We start from the raw sequence: 16548 nt of genomic DNA, 5'->3' as shown, positions 1-16548 counted from the left end.
TAGTTGGGTTGGGAGAGTTGAGACGTGGGACTTGGGAAGGGAGAATGAAAGCTTCTAGAATATGGAGTTTTCCTTTTAACTCCTAATTTCCATTTTTTTATAATTTTTTTTGGTTGATATAAGTTTTAAAATATAATTTTAAAGAATATGTTAATTTGTCGTCCCACTCCCTCCCATCTTTTAGAATTTTTAATTTGAATTTTTAACTTTTCCTTAACATTAATTTTATTTTTTAAAAAAAGATATCCAATTAAAACTTGAAAGACATCAAAGGTAAATAATTCGAATCGAATATAAATTTTTATTTTAAATTTATAATTTTCGCAATTAGGACAACCCGATAATTGAGTGGTACCGAAAGGACGATTCGAGAGTGCTCACCCTTCCTCGATCGTAAACGACTCTCGAACCCGACAATTCTTTGATAAGATGCAGATCTAATAAATGGGCAAAATCAAGGTGTTTGATCTACCTCATTCGAAATGATTAGTGGGTACGTGATAGCAGATCGCGTCCAACAGAGGAACAATGGTTGTTTCGAAGCAGAAAACCTTTAGGATTGAAAAATCCCAAAAACATGATTTTGATGATAAATGTTATCAAATCGTGACGTTTTTCCATAGAACAGTGAGTGTTATTTTTCAAATCGTCGTTATTCATTGTTTTTCCTTTGTTTTTGTCATATATTTTTTTTAATAACTCTGGTTTTTGACCCGTTTTTCTCTGTCTTGTGACAAGTTTTCGATCATTATTTTTATTATTTTCTTCTCAGAGTTAGATTTGACATTGTTACAACTAATGATGTTTATTTGTTATCATGTTGACCTTCTCTGCTTTGGACTTTGGATTGAATTTGGATACATGATTTGTGTTCCTGGATAGTTTTCTCGCTTTGCTCGATTCTGATTTATAATTTATCGGTGATTTTTCTATAGCTCGGTCTCCTTTTGTGATTTGTTTACTGATAAGATCATATCTATTCATATATACATTTATTCAGATTTATTTGATTAATTTTTTTAACATTTTTCTTATATGATTCTTATGTGATCTTAAATGACTAGTTAATTATGTTAATGATTATGTAAAGATATCCTTGTTATATATTTAATTTATGATTATAATAATAAACATTCATTATCTTTCGAATATTTTCTAATTTTAATAAAATGAACCACTTTTACTCTTATCATCTCTTAAGTTGTGTCAACTCCCGTACACTAACTCAGTTTGAAATGATAATCTTACTCTTACAGTATACTTAATATTTTATAAGAATATTTTTATCTTTTTAGTTTTTCATAAATCTTTAAATTAAATGAATATAAATAATTATATGAAATTCGAATGCATACCGAAACTTAACTTTTAACCACTCCACCAATAATCATTTGTTAATTTAACTTTTTTTCAAACATATGCTTTTACATAAAAATATTTGTTTATTTTAATATATAATTGAACTCAACTGAAATTTGTGAAAAAATATATATAAAGAAATGTGCAAAATTCTTACAAGGCACAACAATTTCTTTACCTTATATCATTAGGTACGTGAAAAAAATTTAAAAATTTATAAAATTATACATTCTTTTTATTGTACAGAGAAATCTATTTAAAAAATTTTGAATTATAATTTAAACTATTATACATTTAGTTTTTCATATATATATATATATATATATATATATATTCTTACAAAATTAGTCGCTGCGTGTATATCTTAAATACTTACATTTGTTCGCATGCATATAATGAAAGGTATAATGCCAAAATTAACCCCCAATGTTTATCAAAAGAATCATTTTATCCCCTTTTCTTTTTGGGCATTTTAACCCTAACATTTCATTTTTAAGGTAAAAAAGATTAATATTTGACTTAATAATCACTTAGATCCTTATTCTTTTTTTCCAGAGCATTTTGACCCTCGATGTTCAACTTTAGGCTAAAAATGTCTTTATGTTGAAATATTAACCATTTATTAACTATAAGTTTTCATCTATGAAGAGACTTTTTACCTCAAAATAAAACATTAAGGATAAAAAATGCTCCAAAAAAAATATGAGCCAAAATGACTATTTCGGTAAACATTTTGGGCTATTTTTAACATTACGCCAAAATGGAACTACTAAAATCAAGGTGAGACGAAGAGAAAAAGGACGTCATTGGTCGGACGGTCATAAATTGATTGGGCATATACCTCAGAGAATAATTTCCTTTTCTTACACATGCTCGGTCCCAACCAACCCTCTTTACGTAAGCCAATAACCAAATTCTTATAAAAAAATTTTTAAAAAAAACACCATGCACAACTGTTTCTCCTGTTATTTTAATCTAAACTTCATTACCCTCCATCTTTACCTCCTCTGAGAAATTTCCTATAAAAAACACACACTGATGCCAAATAGAAGAAGCTTATAAGAGAGAAACCAGACAGATTCACGTATAGTCTTTTTGTCCTTCTGTAGTTGTTCAAGAAAGAAGGAAAAACACAATGAATGTAGAAGAGGAGGTGGAGCGACTCAAGGAAGAAATCCAGAGACTCGGCCAGATCCAACCTGATGGTTCTTACAAGGTTTCATTTTTCAATCTTTTTCCTATTATATCTGATCTGGGATTTTCTTTTTCTGCAAAAATTTCAATATTTTTTTTATCTGGATCTGGGGCGCTTCAAGCTCTCCTTTTTGTTTGCCCCATTTCCCCTCTATAAGCTGATCTAGCTATATGATTGGCAGATCTGTTTACTATTTTTTATATTGATTCAAATTGTCCAGTTTGGGAAGGAAAACTGCTGAAACATTTATTAATGATGTATGTATAATCAACATTCAAACTAACATGTTCATCAAGCTTGTTATAAATTTCACTGTCCGGTTGGATTTGCCTAGGACTCGTCCGATCTCGAAACAGTTCCTCGTTTCCTTTTGTAGAATCAGTGACAATCTTTGTTCTACTCAATCCATTCTGCAAAACCAATGAAATATACATTTTTTTCTAGTTTACAGCTAATCGGATTCCCGTTATTCCATCTTCTGATTTCTTCTAAATTCAAGTAAATAAGCTTCGAAAATCTTACGGAAAGTATTTATGTCCAATATTCTTATCTTAATCTCCTTGTGGATATCATAGATGGCTACTGTAACCTACATCAATTCACCATAGTACGTACATTGCATTGAGATTTGAAGTTTGACGATGTTTGGTACCTTCTTGTTCTAAGAATCTTATAGGCTTTTTTAAAGGGTTAAAATTGACATACTTGACATTGTTTTAGGCATGTTCACATCATCTGAAACTGCAATGCCAAAGTTGCATGATCTGGGGTTTCCCCATTTAATTTGTTTGACACCTATGTTGCTACAATTTACTTCTGTTTTTCCAGCAAAACTATATAATATATGCTGTTTCATGTGTTCAAGGTCACATTCGGGGTGCTATTTAACGATGATCGATGTGCAAACATCTTTGAAGCACTAGTTGGGACACTAAGAGCAGCAAAGAAACGAAAAGTTGTTACATATGATGGTGAATTATTGCTCCAAGGAGTTTATGACAAAGTGGAAATTACACTCAAAGCTACACCAGCCTAGAGCAGCAACTAATGCAGTTCTAAAAGAATAAATTGCAACTATGGTTTTGCAGCAAAAGTTTGATGGATATTCTATGTATTTTTTTTCTCCAATTTCAATGGTGTTTTAAATCTTGTTTCAGCATAAGTACATGTACTATTGAATACTCTTCTATAAGATTTCCATTATGTGTACGCCCAGATTTGTATATGTTTTCTTTTGGTTATGTTCAAAGTTTGATGTCTTCATCCATTGTTTGCTTCTAATGGCATAAACTGCAAGAGTGGACAACTATAAGCCAAAGCGGAAAGAAATGAAATGAAAAATTCTCAATTGGTCAAAAATGTTAGGTTTGAACGGAAAAATATCCTCATGAAGGGCAAGTGGGGATGAATGCTTGAGGGTGTTTCATAAATGTCAAAGCGTTCAAGTCTCGATAAAGGAGAGTTGATTTATGGGGAGTGAGTTACAACTATTTGTGTAATAAAATGTTTGTTGGACCTCCAAATTCCAGTTATGTTTATCTAGACTTCAGCAGAAGTGTGGATACAGGCAGATGCTCCGTTATCTATAATGAAGTTCTTATACCTTCCCCGTGTCCAAATATGTCGCAAGCACGGGTATTTTAAGAAAAATGAATAGTTCGGATAACAACACATTATAAGTATCAAAAAACATTAAAAGGTATTTTAAGAGAGACGGGAGCTGAAATTTTTTCTATTTAGCATAAAACTGAAATACTTGAGAGAGAGAGAGAGAGAGAGAGAATATCAATTACCTGAGATGCCAATTTATTGTCCATGTACAAGTTAAGGGTGATCTAAATCTTCACTAGAAGAGATCAATCATTCTAAGAAATATCAGTATTGATGCTTACTAATACGTGCTACGAGTCCTGCCCAAAAACACATCTTCGATACTAAAAACATATCAATGCATGATAAATTTTTAGCACAACATAAATATCCAAACTTCATAGCATAAAATTTTCTTGAAAAAATCCATCATATGAACAAATTGACCAAAAACATCTGCTTATTTTGTATGTACTCCAACCTAAGAGTTTATTTTCAACAAAAGAGTTCCACAACAATATTTCCAAGAGAACAATCTAAGAATGTGCGAATTATATCTTTTTGGGGGTTTATATGTCAGACATCTACTACCAAAATTGTAATAGAATATTAAATTGAATTGCACTTTGTGACTTGTGAGGATGCAATAGGGTAGCAAGAGAATAGCTTAAAATGCGGCCTTTGTGGGTGAAAATAACAACATAAGAGGTCATGGACCCTCATCATCAAGCCAACTAACCATGGTAAATATAATTTTTTATCAGTGGCTATAATAGTAACTCAAAACTAGACAGTAGAAGAAGGATATGATAGAAAATAGTGATCTCCATACGACATTCGCTACAGAATGTTTTGTGAACGATTAGAACCAAATTATTTTCCCGATGAACAGGGTTTGCATAGATGGCTAGACTAATGTACACTGCTTGAAAAATAAAAAGAAGAAAAAGCAGTTAAGTAGGCAACAACTTCAAGTTTTTCTTCTCCTTTTGTGAAAAACATTAGGTTTAAATGAAAGATTTCAGCGACCAGTGAGGATGAATGCTTGTAGGAGGCTCTGAGCCGCCTGGGTTTGATAAGGTGTCCCAGATATAACAACAATCCTGTCACTTGTTCCTATTTGAGGTTCATGCACTATGACCTTGGCACCAGAGATCTGATTTATGTACACCACAGGAAAAGTTGATGTTGATTTAGATTAGATATCTCATAGATATTGTATATTGACATCAATAATGGTATCATGGTTAGGGAAGATACTTCGATTTTTTTTGTTCTTTTAATTTGCTATTTTTTTTTTTTTGCATGCATGGTAAACTGATAACAGAAAAGGTGAACTGAATTCAGTATGAGCTTTCAAAAATATTGAGAGTTTCGATTTTTTTGTTATTGTAGAATTCAAGGTAGAAGGTTTGTTCTTAACTGTTGTACATTTGGGAATTTGAACATGCTATTTTTAGTCAAGACCTTAGAATATGTTCTTAAATTGTTGTTGTAATGGCAATTATGGCATCGGTAATGACTAAATTTTAACTTTGATTGCCCTTTTAGTCTCACAGTCATGTGGTTTGATTTCTGCTTTTCAGGTTGTGCTGTCTTATGTTCTTCATTAAGTTCTATCAAGAGTTGATTTGCTTAGATGGTGTTTGTATAATTCTTTGTAGAATTAGGAGCAGAACCACTCCAACCAACTAAATACCATTTTTCCAACAATGCCAATAAAATAGTGCATGAATAGTTGAAAAAAAACTATTACCTCTCTTAAGCGAGCTAGATTGCGACCGTTCTCCCCATAAACAGAGTCGATAACATTATCGGGAACTCTAATCTCTACAGTTGTATTTGTTACAATAGCAGATCTGTTTCCACTGCAGACGTAAGAAGAATGGATCATTACTTCGCAATAGAAGATCAACGTTAATCATCAAGCCTAACTTATTATTTTCCCGACATACAAATTTTTCGGTAAGCTACCAACCTGCCAAGTTCTACTCCACCTCTATAAGAAGTCAATCCTCTTCCACTATCTGTGATGCCCCTTGGATTCAATCCAGTAGACATCTGCAATTAAGATCCAGCTACAGTTGAGTAGAACTATTCAACAATTCAATTCCAGCACATATGTTTGTGTTCATGATTGAGACTAAGGTGCAAACATGTACGCACTCTCATCTAGGAGAATGGAAAGAAGCTTACTTCTGATGTCCTCAATCCTGCAGAACGAGGGCGATCTGAGCTATAGGAATGTCCATAGGGATTTGTGCTATCCGTTGCCAATGAAGTATGCCGACTAAGACTATGAGAAAAGCCGATTGATGCTTGCAACTCAAGAGGGGAATTATCCAACAGTCTTTCGTAAGGACTGGTCTCGATTAAAACTGAGGAACTGCTTTTTGCTCCGGCAGTTTTCAGTGAGATAGAAAATAGGTTATCTCTTAGTTTACCAGTCACATGATACATAGCATCTTTTACATTCATATACCCTCCTTGAATCTGTTTTAAAAAAGAATAATACCAACAATTAAGCAACTCATGCCTTATGAAACACCAGTCACATGATACATAGCATCTTTTACATTCATATACCCTCAAACACCAACAATTAAGCAACTCATGCCATATGAAACACCAGAATCATATCATTTTTCAAAATCTCTCACAATAACAGTATTAGAATAAGTGAAAATGCATTTGCAGCAAGGAAATGTAGGTTTTTCCTCGGCCAAAATCAGAATAAGTTGGAACAGCGAGGGAACCGGTTAGAATAACGGTTGTCATAACTCATAAAATGAAATGTTTTTGGGACAATTTATGTTATAAACAGATCATGCTGTCATGGTTTCCTTTTAACTCCAACAGCTACAGTATTAGAACCGTTTGTTCATATTTCTAGGATATAACTCTTCGATTGAAATTTAGGAAAGTAAAAAACTTTACCACTTTTTTGCAAAGATTCCTCAAAAAAGAAGCTAGTTTTATATCAGTGAGCCTGTATATAATAATTAACAAAAGCTCTAGCGCACCTGTACCACTTGATCATTTCCACTGACACACTTGGGGACCTGGTCAGTTCCCAAAATCCAAATGCTGGTACCAGTCACTTTACGCATTTCAGAAATTGTTGCCCCTCCTTTTCCCAACAGACACCCAACTTGGCTTGAAGGAACTACGAGCCGGGCAGTGAAATTTGAACCCTTACCTGAGCCTGAATCTATACCTTTTTCAATGGAAGCCTCATAAGCTCTTACAAAAACAAGGACAACAGCCTTTTGTGCCGGAGAATATTGTGATTCCGGGTCCTAAAAGATATCAAGTCAATGAGAGAATATCCATGACAGAAAAAAAAAATAACTTTAAGCAAATGTATAATGACATAGAAGATCAGAACATGACTGACCTCTGATGCAGTAACAGTAACCAACCGTTCATCACAATTAGTGAATGTAGCTCCAATGGTAACAGCAGCTCCTGTATCACTTTGAAGGGCTTTAATAGTTGCGCCTCCCTTTCCAATAACACCTCCAACCCTATCATTGAGGCAAAGAATTTTGAAAACCACTTCCTGCTGAAATGTTTTAGTATTCAAAGGAGAGGCATTCTCGGACTCCCGAGACAGAGAATGAAATCTGGTGGCATAACTGGTAGAGCCACTGGGTACACTAGGTACCAGGAAACTATGCCGTGAAAGATGATCTACTTCAAAATCAGGTAAATCCTCACGTGAAACCTCAATATGTCTATGAATTGATTCTTGAGGAAGAACATCAATCAATCTGTGCAATGGGTCCTGGGTGACGACCTCCATAGGTCCACGAAAAGTCTCTCGAGGAAGTGCCTCCATAGCTCTGAGGAAATGATCCTCAGGATGTAAGTCAATAGGTCTGCGCAAAGTCTTCTGAGGAAGTACCTCAATAGGTCTGCATAAAGTCTCTGGTTGAACTGGTCCAGTGCTTCTGGTTTCACTTACCGTTGTTTTATTTTCAGAAGGACAATCTTGGAGGCGGAACGAGACAGCAACAAGTGCTTTCTTTACAGCTAAAACAGACCCTTCAATCTACAAAATATACAGAGGAGCAACAATGAATATTTCTTTTAATGTATAACAAAAAGAAAATAGTAACAATAATGAGCAATCGCTTTAGAAGATAGTTGGACAATGTTAGTTAGACTGCATCTTAAATTCAACAGATTCCCACTTTCAGAATATTTTCATATTAAGTACAGTGATTCAGTGCTACATGTTTAATGCAATGATTGACAGAATAAAAATCCTTAAGTAATTACCATGATAAGGCTGCACATATTACTCGTTATCAACAACCTAATAAACCAAATCTGCCTAAAACCACTAACAAACTAATGTACCCTAGGTTTTCAAATATAGAAATTTTCGTGAGTTGCTTGAATACTCGACTAACTAATAAAATTTAAAATATAACAGATAGTGTGAAAGAAAATCAACATTTTTAGAAGTACTTATGAAGTCAACAAACCCCAAGACCAAGAAATAGAAACCCTAATTGAAGTACCCTGGTATAAAACACTTACCTCCACAATCTCCTCCGTAGGCCTGGCACAAGCCGGTAGTTTATCTGTCAAAATCCTAATTTTGGTCCCAGTATCCTCTCTTATCTTCTCCACTGCTTTGCCTCCTTTTCCTATCACGCCCCCAGCTTGCTTAACCTCCACCAACAATCGACAAGAAACCATCCCCAAGGCCCCTCCATTGCTCTCGACGGCCACCTCCAAGATCCTCTCGAACACCTTCAACAGAGCTTCCTGCGCCTTGGACACTTCAATTTCCTCAACTCTACCACTGTCGCTGTCGTCGTCGCCTCCAAGATTTAGCTTGGTCCTGGTATCAATAGAATCGGGCCCTATGATGGTAATAACTCGGTCCGGGCTTTCGGCCGGGGCATCTTCAATCCGGATCTTAGTACCGGTAGACTGTTGCAGCTGCTTGATGACGCTACCTGACTTGCCAATGATGCCTCCGACACGGGACACGTGGCAAAGGAGACGAAAGGCAACGTGACCGGGAGGAGTATGGAGAGTGGTAGACGGAGGTTTGGAACGCTTGGAAGTTCCGTTAGAAGAATTGGGTGGGTCGGGCATGGCTCGCTTTATTGGTATAGAGAAGAAGGTACTGCCCATAGCAAACCTAACCGGGGTAGATTGAAACAAAAACCAAAGAAGAAAAGGTCCAGAAAGCTTTGTGGGTTAATTAATTAATCAATTGATTGGTTAATTAACCAATTAATTAATTAAAATTGGCATTTTTCTCTTGTTGTTTTAGTCTGCCTGGAAAGAAGATAGAAAATTCAGAAAACGAAGGCACAGAGAGAGAGACACAGAGAGGGGTTTTGGAGTTTTCTCCGGAATTCGAGGTTAAAGCGAAGGGGTCTACGGCTACTGCTGCAGATGATACGCCGTCGTTTTCAAGCGGAATTGTTGACGGGTGGATTGTTTTAAGAGCCATTGGATCCAACGGTACGTATGACGCGTTTTATGTATGGGTTAATTTCGCCAGAGCACTGAACTTAGACTTTTAATTTTTTTATTAGGTTAAAATTGATTATAAAATAATATATATTTTAAATATTAAACTTTTAATTTTTACGGAAGCTCGTTCTGTTAATCATCTTCTTCATCGGCGGCAAAACATAACAGATGCAAGATTTTTCTTCAAAATAACTTTGTCTTGTCGGTTTGTTCTCTTTCTGTTTTAATCTTTGTTTTTTTGGTGAGTCTTGATTTTGAACTATTGATAATCGATATGTTCTCTCTCTTGATTTTTCGGGTGTAAATTTAGGCTTTCTTATTATTTTGGCAGTAACGGTGGAATAGCATTAATAGTGTCTCGTTATCGACGCTATCCACCGTTACCCGTTAGATTGCGGACGCGATGGACCGCTGTCGACGTGAATCCGATACCCACTGTGAAAATTGTTAATATCGTTTTCGGACGACGGCGCTACCGCGAAATAGCGGCTGCTATAGCGTTTGCAGTCCGCTATTTGAATCCCTACCTCAAACTTAAAAAACAGACTTAATGTGATTATTTGATCAACAATTTTCGTTGTTGATCGTTATGATCAGGGTCGTGGCTAGGTTTTCGGGGGCCTGTACAAATTCTTAAAAAGGAGCCCTTATTTTCTAGATATATTCGATTTCAGGGCAACAATAGTGGCGGTTTTTTGACAAACGCTGCAATAGGTCCATCTATAATGGTATTTTTTCAATAAAGTTGCAACAATAGTGATGTTTTTTTAAAACGCCGCAATAAATCCATCTATAGTGACGTTTATGGAAAAAATGTCACTTCAGATATACTTTTTTGGACCCTATTTTTTTGGGGCCCCGCCGAGCCAACCACAACCCTTGTTACGATGCATATATAACACTTACAGTACTGACGTGACAACTAAGGTGACCAGTGACGTAGTTGATAATATGACAAATAAGCTAAATTGATTTTTTTATCGAGTTCGAGGTTAAATTGGGGTTTTTTTAAAAATTCAAAGGCTTATTTGATTTTTTTTAGAAAAATATTTTTAATTTTTAATTTAAACTATACAAATTTAGAAAAAATATAAAATATCAAAAAAATTAAATATATATTAACTAGAATGATTGAAAATATTATTGTTAAATGATTAATTCAATTTAGAGATAAATTCTAATGTGAATTTTATTTTATTTAGAAGTACAATTATATTATATTATTATGTTCATAAATGTCAATTTTAATGTGACTTTTATTTTATTTTTATTTTATGGAGATGAAACTATTCCTTGAAAAATTAAAAAAATATATTAAAGAGAATAAAACAAACCTCAAACACGTGGATTTCATATTTAATGAATTTTAGTTTCCTCTATCATGTTATTGTTATATTCATTAAAATACTCTTTTAATTTTATGATAATTTATATTTTACTTATATTTTATGATATTTTCTACATAAATTTTAATTTTATAACTTTTAAATTTTTTTATAATATTTTATAATATTTATTTAGTTCAATTCTATAAAAAACATTAGTGAAATCAAATTAGAAAGACATATAAAGTTTAAGATAATTAGAAGTAAATGTATAAAATAAAAATTTGTATAGAATGGAAATTCATGTTTACATAAATAAAAATCATGTTAAATTCAAGATAAAATATCATAATATATTTTTAACTTTTAATAATTTAATTTTTATTTTTGATATTTTGATATTTAATTTGTTGAATAATTTTTTATTTTAAATTAGAAAAATTTTATTTTTATTTTTCTAAAAATCAAATAAGTCCATAAACTTTTAAAAAAGAAAACCAGTTTGACCCTTGTACTCAACTAAAAGTTTTAATTTAGTCCATCTATCGCATTATCAACCATCATAGATTACCACGTCAGCACCTTGAAGACAGTCAACGACAAAAACCGTTAATTAAAAGGTCACATTGAATTTTTTTTTTAAAGTACGAGAGCGTCATATACTCTTTCACCTATACATAATAAACATGACGCGCACACATAATTTGATTCATTTATTATTAATTTCACTGTAAACTTTAGAACTGATTGAAGAAGAAAAAGAAGCAATGAAGAACTTGGAATATTTTTTTTTTTGATAGAAGAACTTGAAATATTTTAAGCGTGTCTTTAATTTTTATTTATATATTATATCTAATTAAAAATTAATGTAATGATCAAATCCTAATAACTGAGCTCTTTCAGACAAGTCTTTCAAAGATCTAACAGCAGCAAACAATAAAGCAATATGTTTTTAACAATGGGTTGAAACAGAAAGCTCAATAACACTGCTCAAAATATATGCCTCTGAAATCTCTGCCTACACTATATATATATATATATACACACACACACACACACAAAATGTTAAGCAAAAAAAAAAAAAAAAGCTTAGATTCCAGCTTTGAAGCTTATCTGGTAGCTGCATTGCATCACAAAATAAGGCCAACCATAAGCCTTTATGCATTTCAGCTCCACAGGTCAAATATGCATGCCCAAATCTCTACCCAATAGACCGACAAATATCATGTAGGAACTGCAAAACATGCACATAAAGAAGCAAGTTTTCAACATTGAATATTTACTCAAAATAGCAACGATATTTAACAGATGCTACAGATACATGTTATGCTTCTGCAATAAATTTTAGAGAGAAAAGATCCCATGTCGATTACTCTTATGCTACAGATACGTGTTATGTTTCAGCAATAAATTTTTGAGAGAGAAAAGATCCCATGTTGATTACTCTTAGTTATACCAACCTTATGAATAACAATTACTTTGAAAAATATCATTTATGTAGTCATACTCATATAAGGGTTGGAAAGGGAGGTGTTTACTCAATCACAAAACTATGCCACCTGATTACTTTTTGCCTACTATAATTGATGGTATGTGGCAAACAAAGGTAGTGGAGCATTTAGAAAAATTATCCAGACGAATGCATAATAGGCTTACTTGTTTAACAACAAGATTCACGAGGCAGTAAATGAATTTGGATCTGTTTCTTGCCTCTAGTTCTTGATAACATCGTACTTACCCCATACGCCATCTGAACAAAATAACAAACATGCTCAATAACTATGTAAAACGGACTATGGTTGAAGTCTTAGTCGATTGAAGAACACCAAGAAGTGATATTCAGGAGCCCAGTATACAAATCCAACAACAGGTCCTCCTTTGATGTACTGTTTGAATTAGCAATTTAGAACATCAAATAATTAGCATCTATTTGAGAAGTAAAGACATTGAATCAAATGAATCATCAGACCAGAGAGAGAAACCTTTCCATCAAGAATAACAAGCTCGCCATCAGCCCATCGAGGGTTTTGAAATCCCGGGTCAGCAAGTCTCCCTTGCCCTTTATATCGAGCAACCTGAATTGAATATAAGACCACAAAAGCTCCTTAATAAAAGGGTATAAAGAAAATCTCAAAGAAAACTCAAACTACCAATGCAAGCTTAAACATACCACTCCAAATTCTTCAGGAATTATTCCTTTATGTGGCAGCTGATATCTTTTACCAACTCTGGCTCGAAATGCAACCTGTAGATATTTCATGGTACAAGGAGACAAACTAAATAAAGTAGATAATCATTCCAAGGATAAACATCAGCAAACAAACAGGAAAACACAAATGGACATTCAGCAGCATTGAACATGCATAAATCATTCAGCAGTTCAAAATTAAATGATCCCCCGTTCAAGCTCCATAAAAGCTACCGCCATTCATAACAGAGTTAAAGGGTTAAATTAAACAATGAAATCACCTGGCCTGCTGGTACATAAGGATCCCCAGTTAATTTTACAGCTTCCACATATTCATAAAATTCAAGATCTGAAGGCTCATTACTCCCATCATCCACTTGCCACTGGCCAAATTTACGTCTAAATTGAATGACTTCGGAAGTGTGAAGCCCATGTGCACCAATATACAGTCCTGACCAAACAAACATATTGTAAATACAATATTTTGCGACAGACATGAATAACCATAGTGATAAAACATCAGAGCAGAGGGCAACAGAAAATAGAGTAAACAAAATAGATGATGTTAGAAATCACCATTTAGAGGATCTGATGACAGTGCAGTTTCAATGCGATGGAACGTAGTTGATCCAGATAGTGATTGATTTTGAGCTTGATTGAGAGTGAGATTTATTAATTTGCCAACATCTTTCAGAAGCTGCGTGGTGGAAACTAGTTAGCAAAACAAGCATCATAGAGTAAAAACTTAAATGAGAAATGACCTATATAGCTCATTCTACAAAACTTATTCATTGCGTTTTAATATATTGAACCTACCTTTAAAGGTATCTTCTCTTTACCACTGCCAACAAATTCAGCAAGATCAAGCATTATGTTATCCATGCTATGTTGATTGTGAGCATTTGATTTTCTATCCATTGAACCCTTTGTCTTGAGACTAGAATCTAGCCGGTTTACGCCTTTTTCTGTAGAAAAGGAAAATGATAGGCGCCCCTTTTTCACTAGCTTAGCTGGAACTCTAACTGATTCTACCGCTGGCACACTACTGGAAAGTTTTTCTACAAGACCACCAACAACAACTTTAACTGCAATTTCGCCTCGCCTGTCACTATCAATAACTCCATCATCAGCATCCATCTCAAACCAATCTCTCTCTTTGTCATTTTCACCCTTAATTTCATCATCCAATTCTATACTTTCCACCTCAGCATTTTTCTTCATCATCTTCATCTATTATCTGTTCAATCACCTTAGATATAAAATTTTGGTCTACTTTCCCAGGTGCACTGACTTTCAAGACCTTGACCTTTACACCAGGAACCATGTCATGCAATATATTTTGAAAACTAGTTAGTCCCTCACCCACATCAGATCCATCATCTGCATCATCATCTGCATCATCATCGTCTTCTTCTTCCTCTTCTTCTTCCTCTTCTTCAAAATCACCATCTTCATTATCTGCGGTACTCACAACAAAAAGATCACTTTCTTCAAGGGAGCCTGATGGACTCGAGCAGCCAGTGGCTTCTGATGTTTTAGAAGACACCATTGAAGTATCTTCGAACACACTACTTCTTTTCAAGTACACAGCCTGAAAAACACCAAATAAGGTAGCGTTCGAAAAAAAATTAAATGCAACTAAAAATTGAATACTAGGAGTACTAAGCAGGATTCCTGAAAAACACACAGACGTGTGTGCGCACCTATGGTTTATTGTATCACATCAAAAACATACAATAAGCATACACAAAAATTATAGGACAATCATTATTAGAGAATTGATTTACTATCATTATTCTAACATTATTCTAACAAAGGACCATCAAGCCAAAACGAAAAAAGAATTGTCAGCATAAGAATTATCATTATTAGAACCTTGAACACAAATATAGAACATCTGGGTGACTACAAACATCAGAAAATTATGCAGCAATTGGAAAAGAACATAAACAAAAGATACCTGCTGTTTGTATTCACCTTTCTCATTTACAGTAAGAAAGATCTCAAATAAGGGTACACCAACTGGTGCAGTGGAGAGTTGCCTGAAAGGAAGGTATCAGTCTAACATGAACTCAGAAACATCCATTGAAATTAGAAATCTAAGTCCAAGAAAGATGCAGAAGAAAACGGAAGCCAATACAAAATTTCCGCACAGGAAAAGAAATGCTCCCCATGTTAATTGTTAATCGCATGCTTACTATTATTAGAGAATATACATGTGAACAGAACATACAAATTATCTATCATATAGTGGAACATGAGAGTAATTACCTAGGACTAAAACTCCTAGCGACATATCTGCCATGTTCAGCTGTTATTCGTATAATCAGACCATAAGGATCTTTGGTATCATCTGAAAGACCAGCCCACCATCCAACCTGAAACCAAAACCATAAAACCAAACCATATTTACCTTACCATCCAGTATAAAATAATATGTTTCCTTTTTTAAATTAAAAAAAAAGTTCAATTACCAATCCAGCACCAGCATTATCTCGGAAAAAGGCGGCATCTTCAAAATGTTCTTCCATTACTGCTCTCTGAAGTGATAACAAAACAGGCCAGTAAGAACAATGGAAATTTCTCTTCCTCTTTTTCCTTAAAATGTTAATAAAACGATATCAAATTCGTACATTTAAATTGGATATGACTCTGCCAACGGTGTCATTTGCAGCAGCAGCCGCAATTGCGACCTTTAACCTAGCAGCATCCTCATAATTTTCTCTATGCACAGCTTCATGTAACTGTGACTGTTTAAATGCACAACAATAACAACAAGAAATAGTAAAGCTTATAATTTGTAATCAAAGGCATTCCATTTAACTTTCACGCTTTTTAATTCAACAAAAAAATAAGGACAACAAAGAAGCATAGACTCGTTTTGACCTTCAAAAGGGAAATAAGGCGTTCTTGTTCATCGACTTGTTTGAAATGCTTTTTCCATCGACCCCAATCCCAATCGTCCTCTTTGTCTCCCCGACGCCATCCGTTCCCGGTCTCGCCGGCGCTTCTGAGGTCCTTACGGAAAGGATTCATGTAGGAATCAAATCGCTTGATGACTTTTCTGATAACGTCTTGAACGGCGGAGTCCCAACGCCAGCTAAAGGAATTATTATTGGAGCAGCGACAGAGAGTGGAGTGGGGAAGCCTCGACGGAGGGTAAAACGATCTTTTAAAGGAAGGAAATTGATTGCCCGGGAAAGTAAGATTACGAGACGAAGAAGCCGGTATAGAAGCCATCACAAAATCTGGAAGAAAACCAAGGTCCCCCTCCGTTTATTACTAGTCAAAATCCTTCCTTTTCCCTTTGTTTCTTTCAGGAGAGAAATTCAGTAAATTTTCCTCAAAAAAGGAGAAAACTGGGTTTAGAGGAATTGATTTGTGAGCGA

General features: G+C 34.3%; 2 protein-coding genes and 1 pseudogene across 2 annotated transcripts; 1 reads left to right on the top strand and 2 right to left on the bottom strand.

Moving 5' to 3' along the window:
• The first annotated feature begins 2393 nt into the window (after positions 1 to 2393).
• LOC120120595 (costars family protein-like) lies at positions 2394 to 3763 on the top strand. Its single transcript, XM_039140199.1, has 2 exons — positions 2394 to 2575; positions 3420 to 3763. Exons 1-2 carry the CDS (start codon positions 2495 to 2497, stop codon positions 3588 to 3590), a joined length of 252 nt encoding a protein of 83 aa, XP_038996130.1. The 5' UTR covers positions 2394 to 2494; the 3' UTR covers positions 3591 to 3763.
• A 1168-nt stretch (positions 3764 to 4931) lies between these two features.
• Positions 4932 to 9480, bottom strand: LOC120120591 (KH domain-containing protein HEN4-like). The gene is made up of 7 exons (XM_039140195.1): positions 8693 to 9480; positions 7542 to 8198; positions 7168 to 7443; positions 6341 to 6637; positions 6123 to 6205; positions 5901 to 6012; positions 4932 to 5300 (listed from the first exon to the last, which is right to left on the bottom strand). The coding sequence occupies exons 1-7, from the start codon at positions 9296 to 9298 to the stop codon at positions 5166 to 5168; spliced, it is 2166 nt and encodes a 721-aa protein (XP_038996126.1). The 5' UTR covers positions 9299 to 9480; the 3' UTR covers positions 4932 to 5165.
• A 2569-nt stretch (positions 9481 to 12049) lies between these two features.
• Positions 12050 to 16548, bottom strand: LOC120120589 (annotated as a pseudogene).

Source organism: Hibiscus syriacus, unplaced genomic scaffold, assembly GCF_006381635.1.
Source record: "Hibiscus syriacus cultivar Baekdansim isolate YM2019G1 unplaced genomic scaffold, ASM638163v2 tig00110342_pilon, whole genome shotgun sequence".
Lineage (NCBI taxonomy): Eukaryota > Viridiplantae > Streptophyta > Magnoliopsida > Malvales > Malvaceae > Hibiscus > Hibiscus syriacus.
Note: the sequence above shows the minus strand (reverse complement) of the source record. Positions and strands in the feature narration are given on the sequence as shown.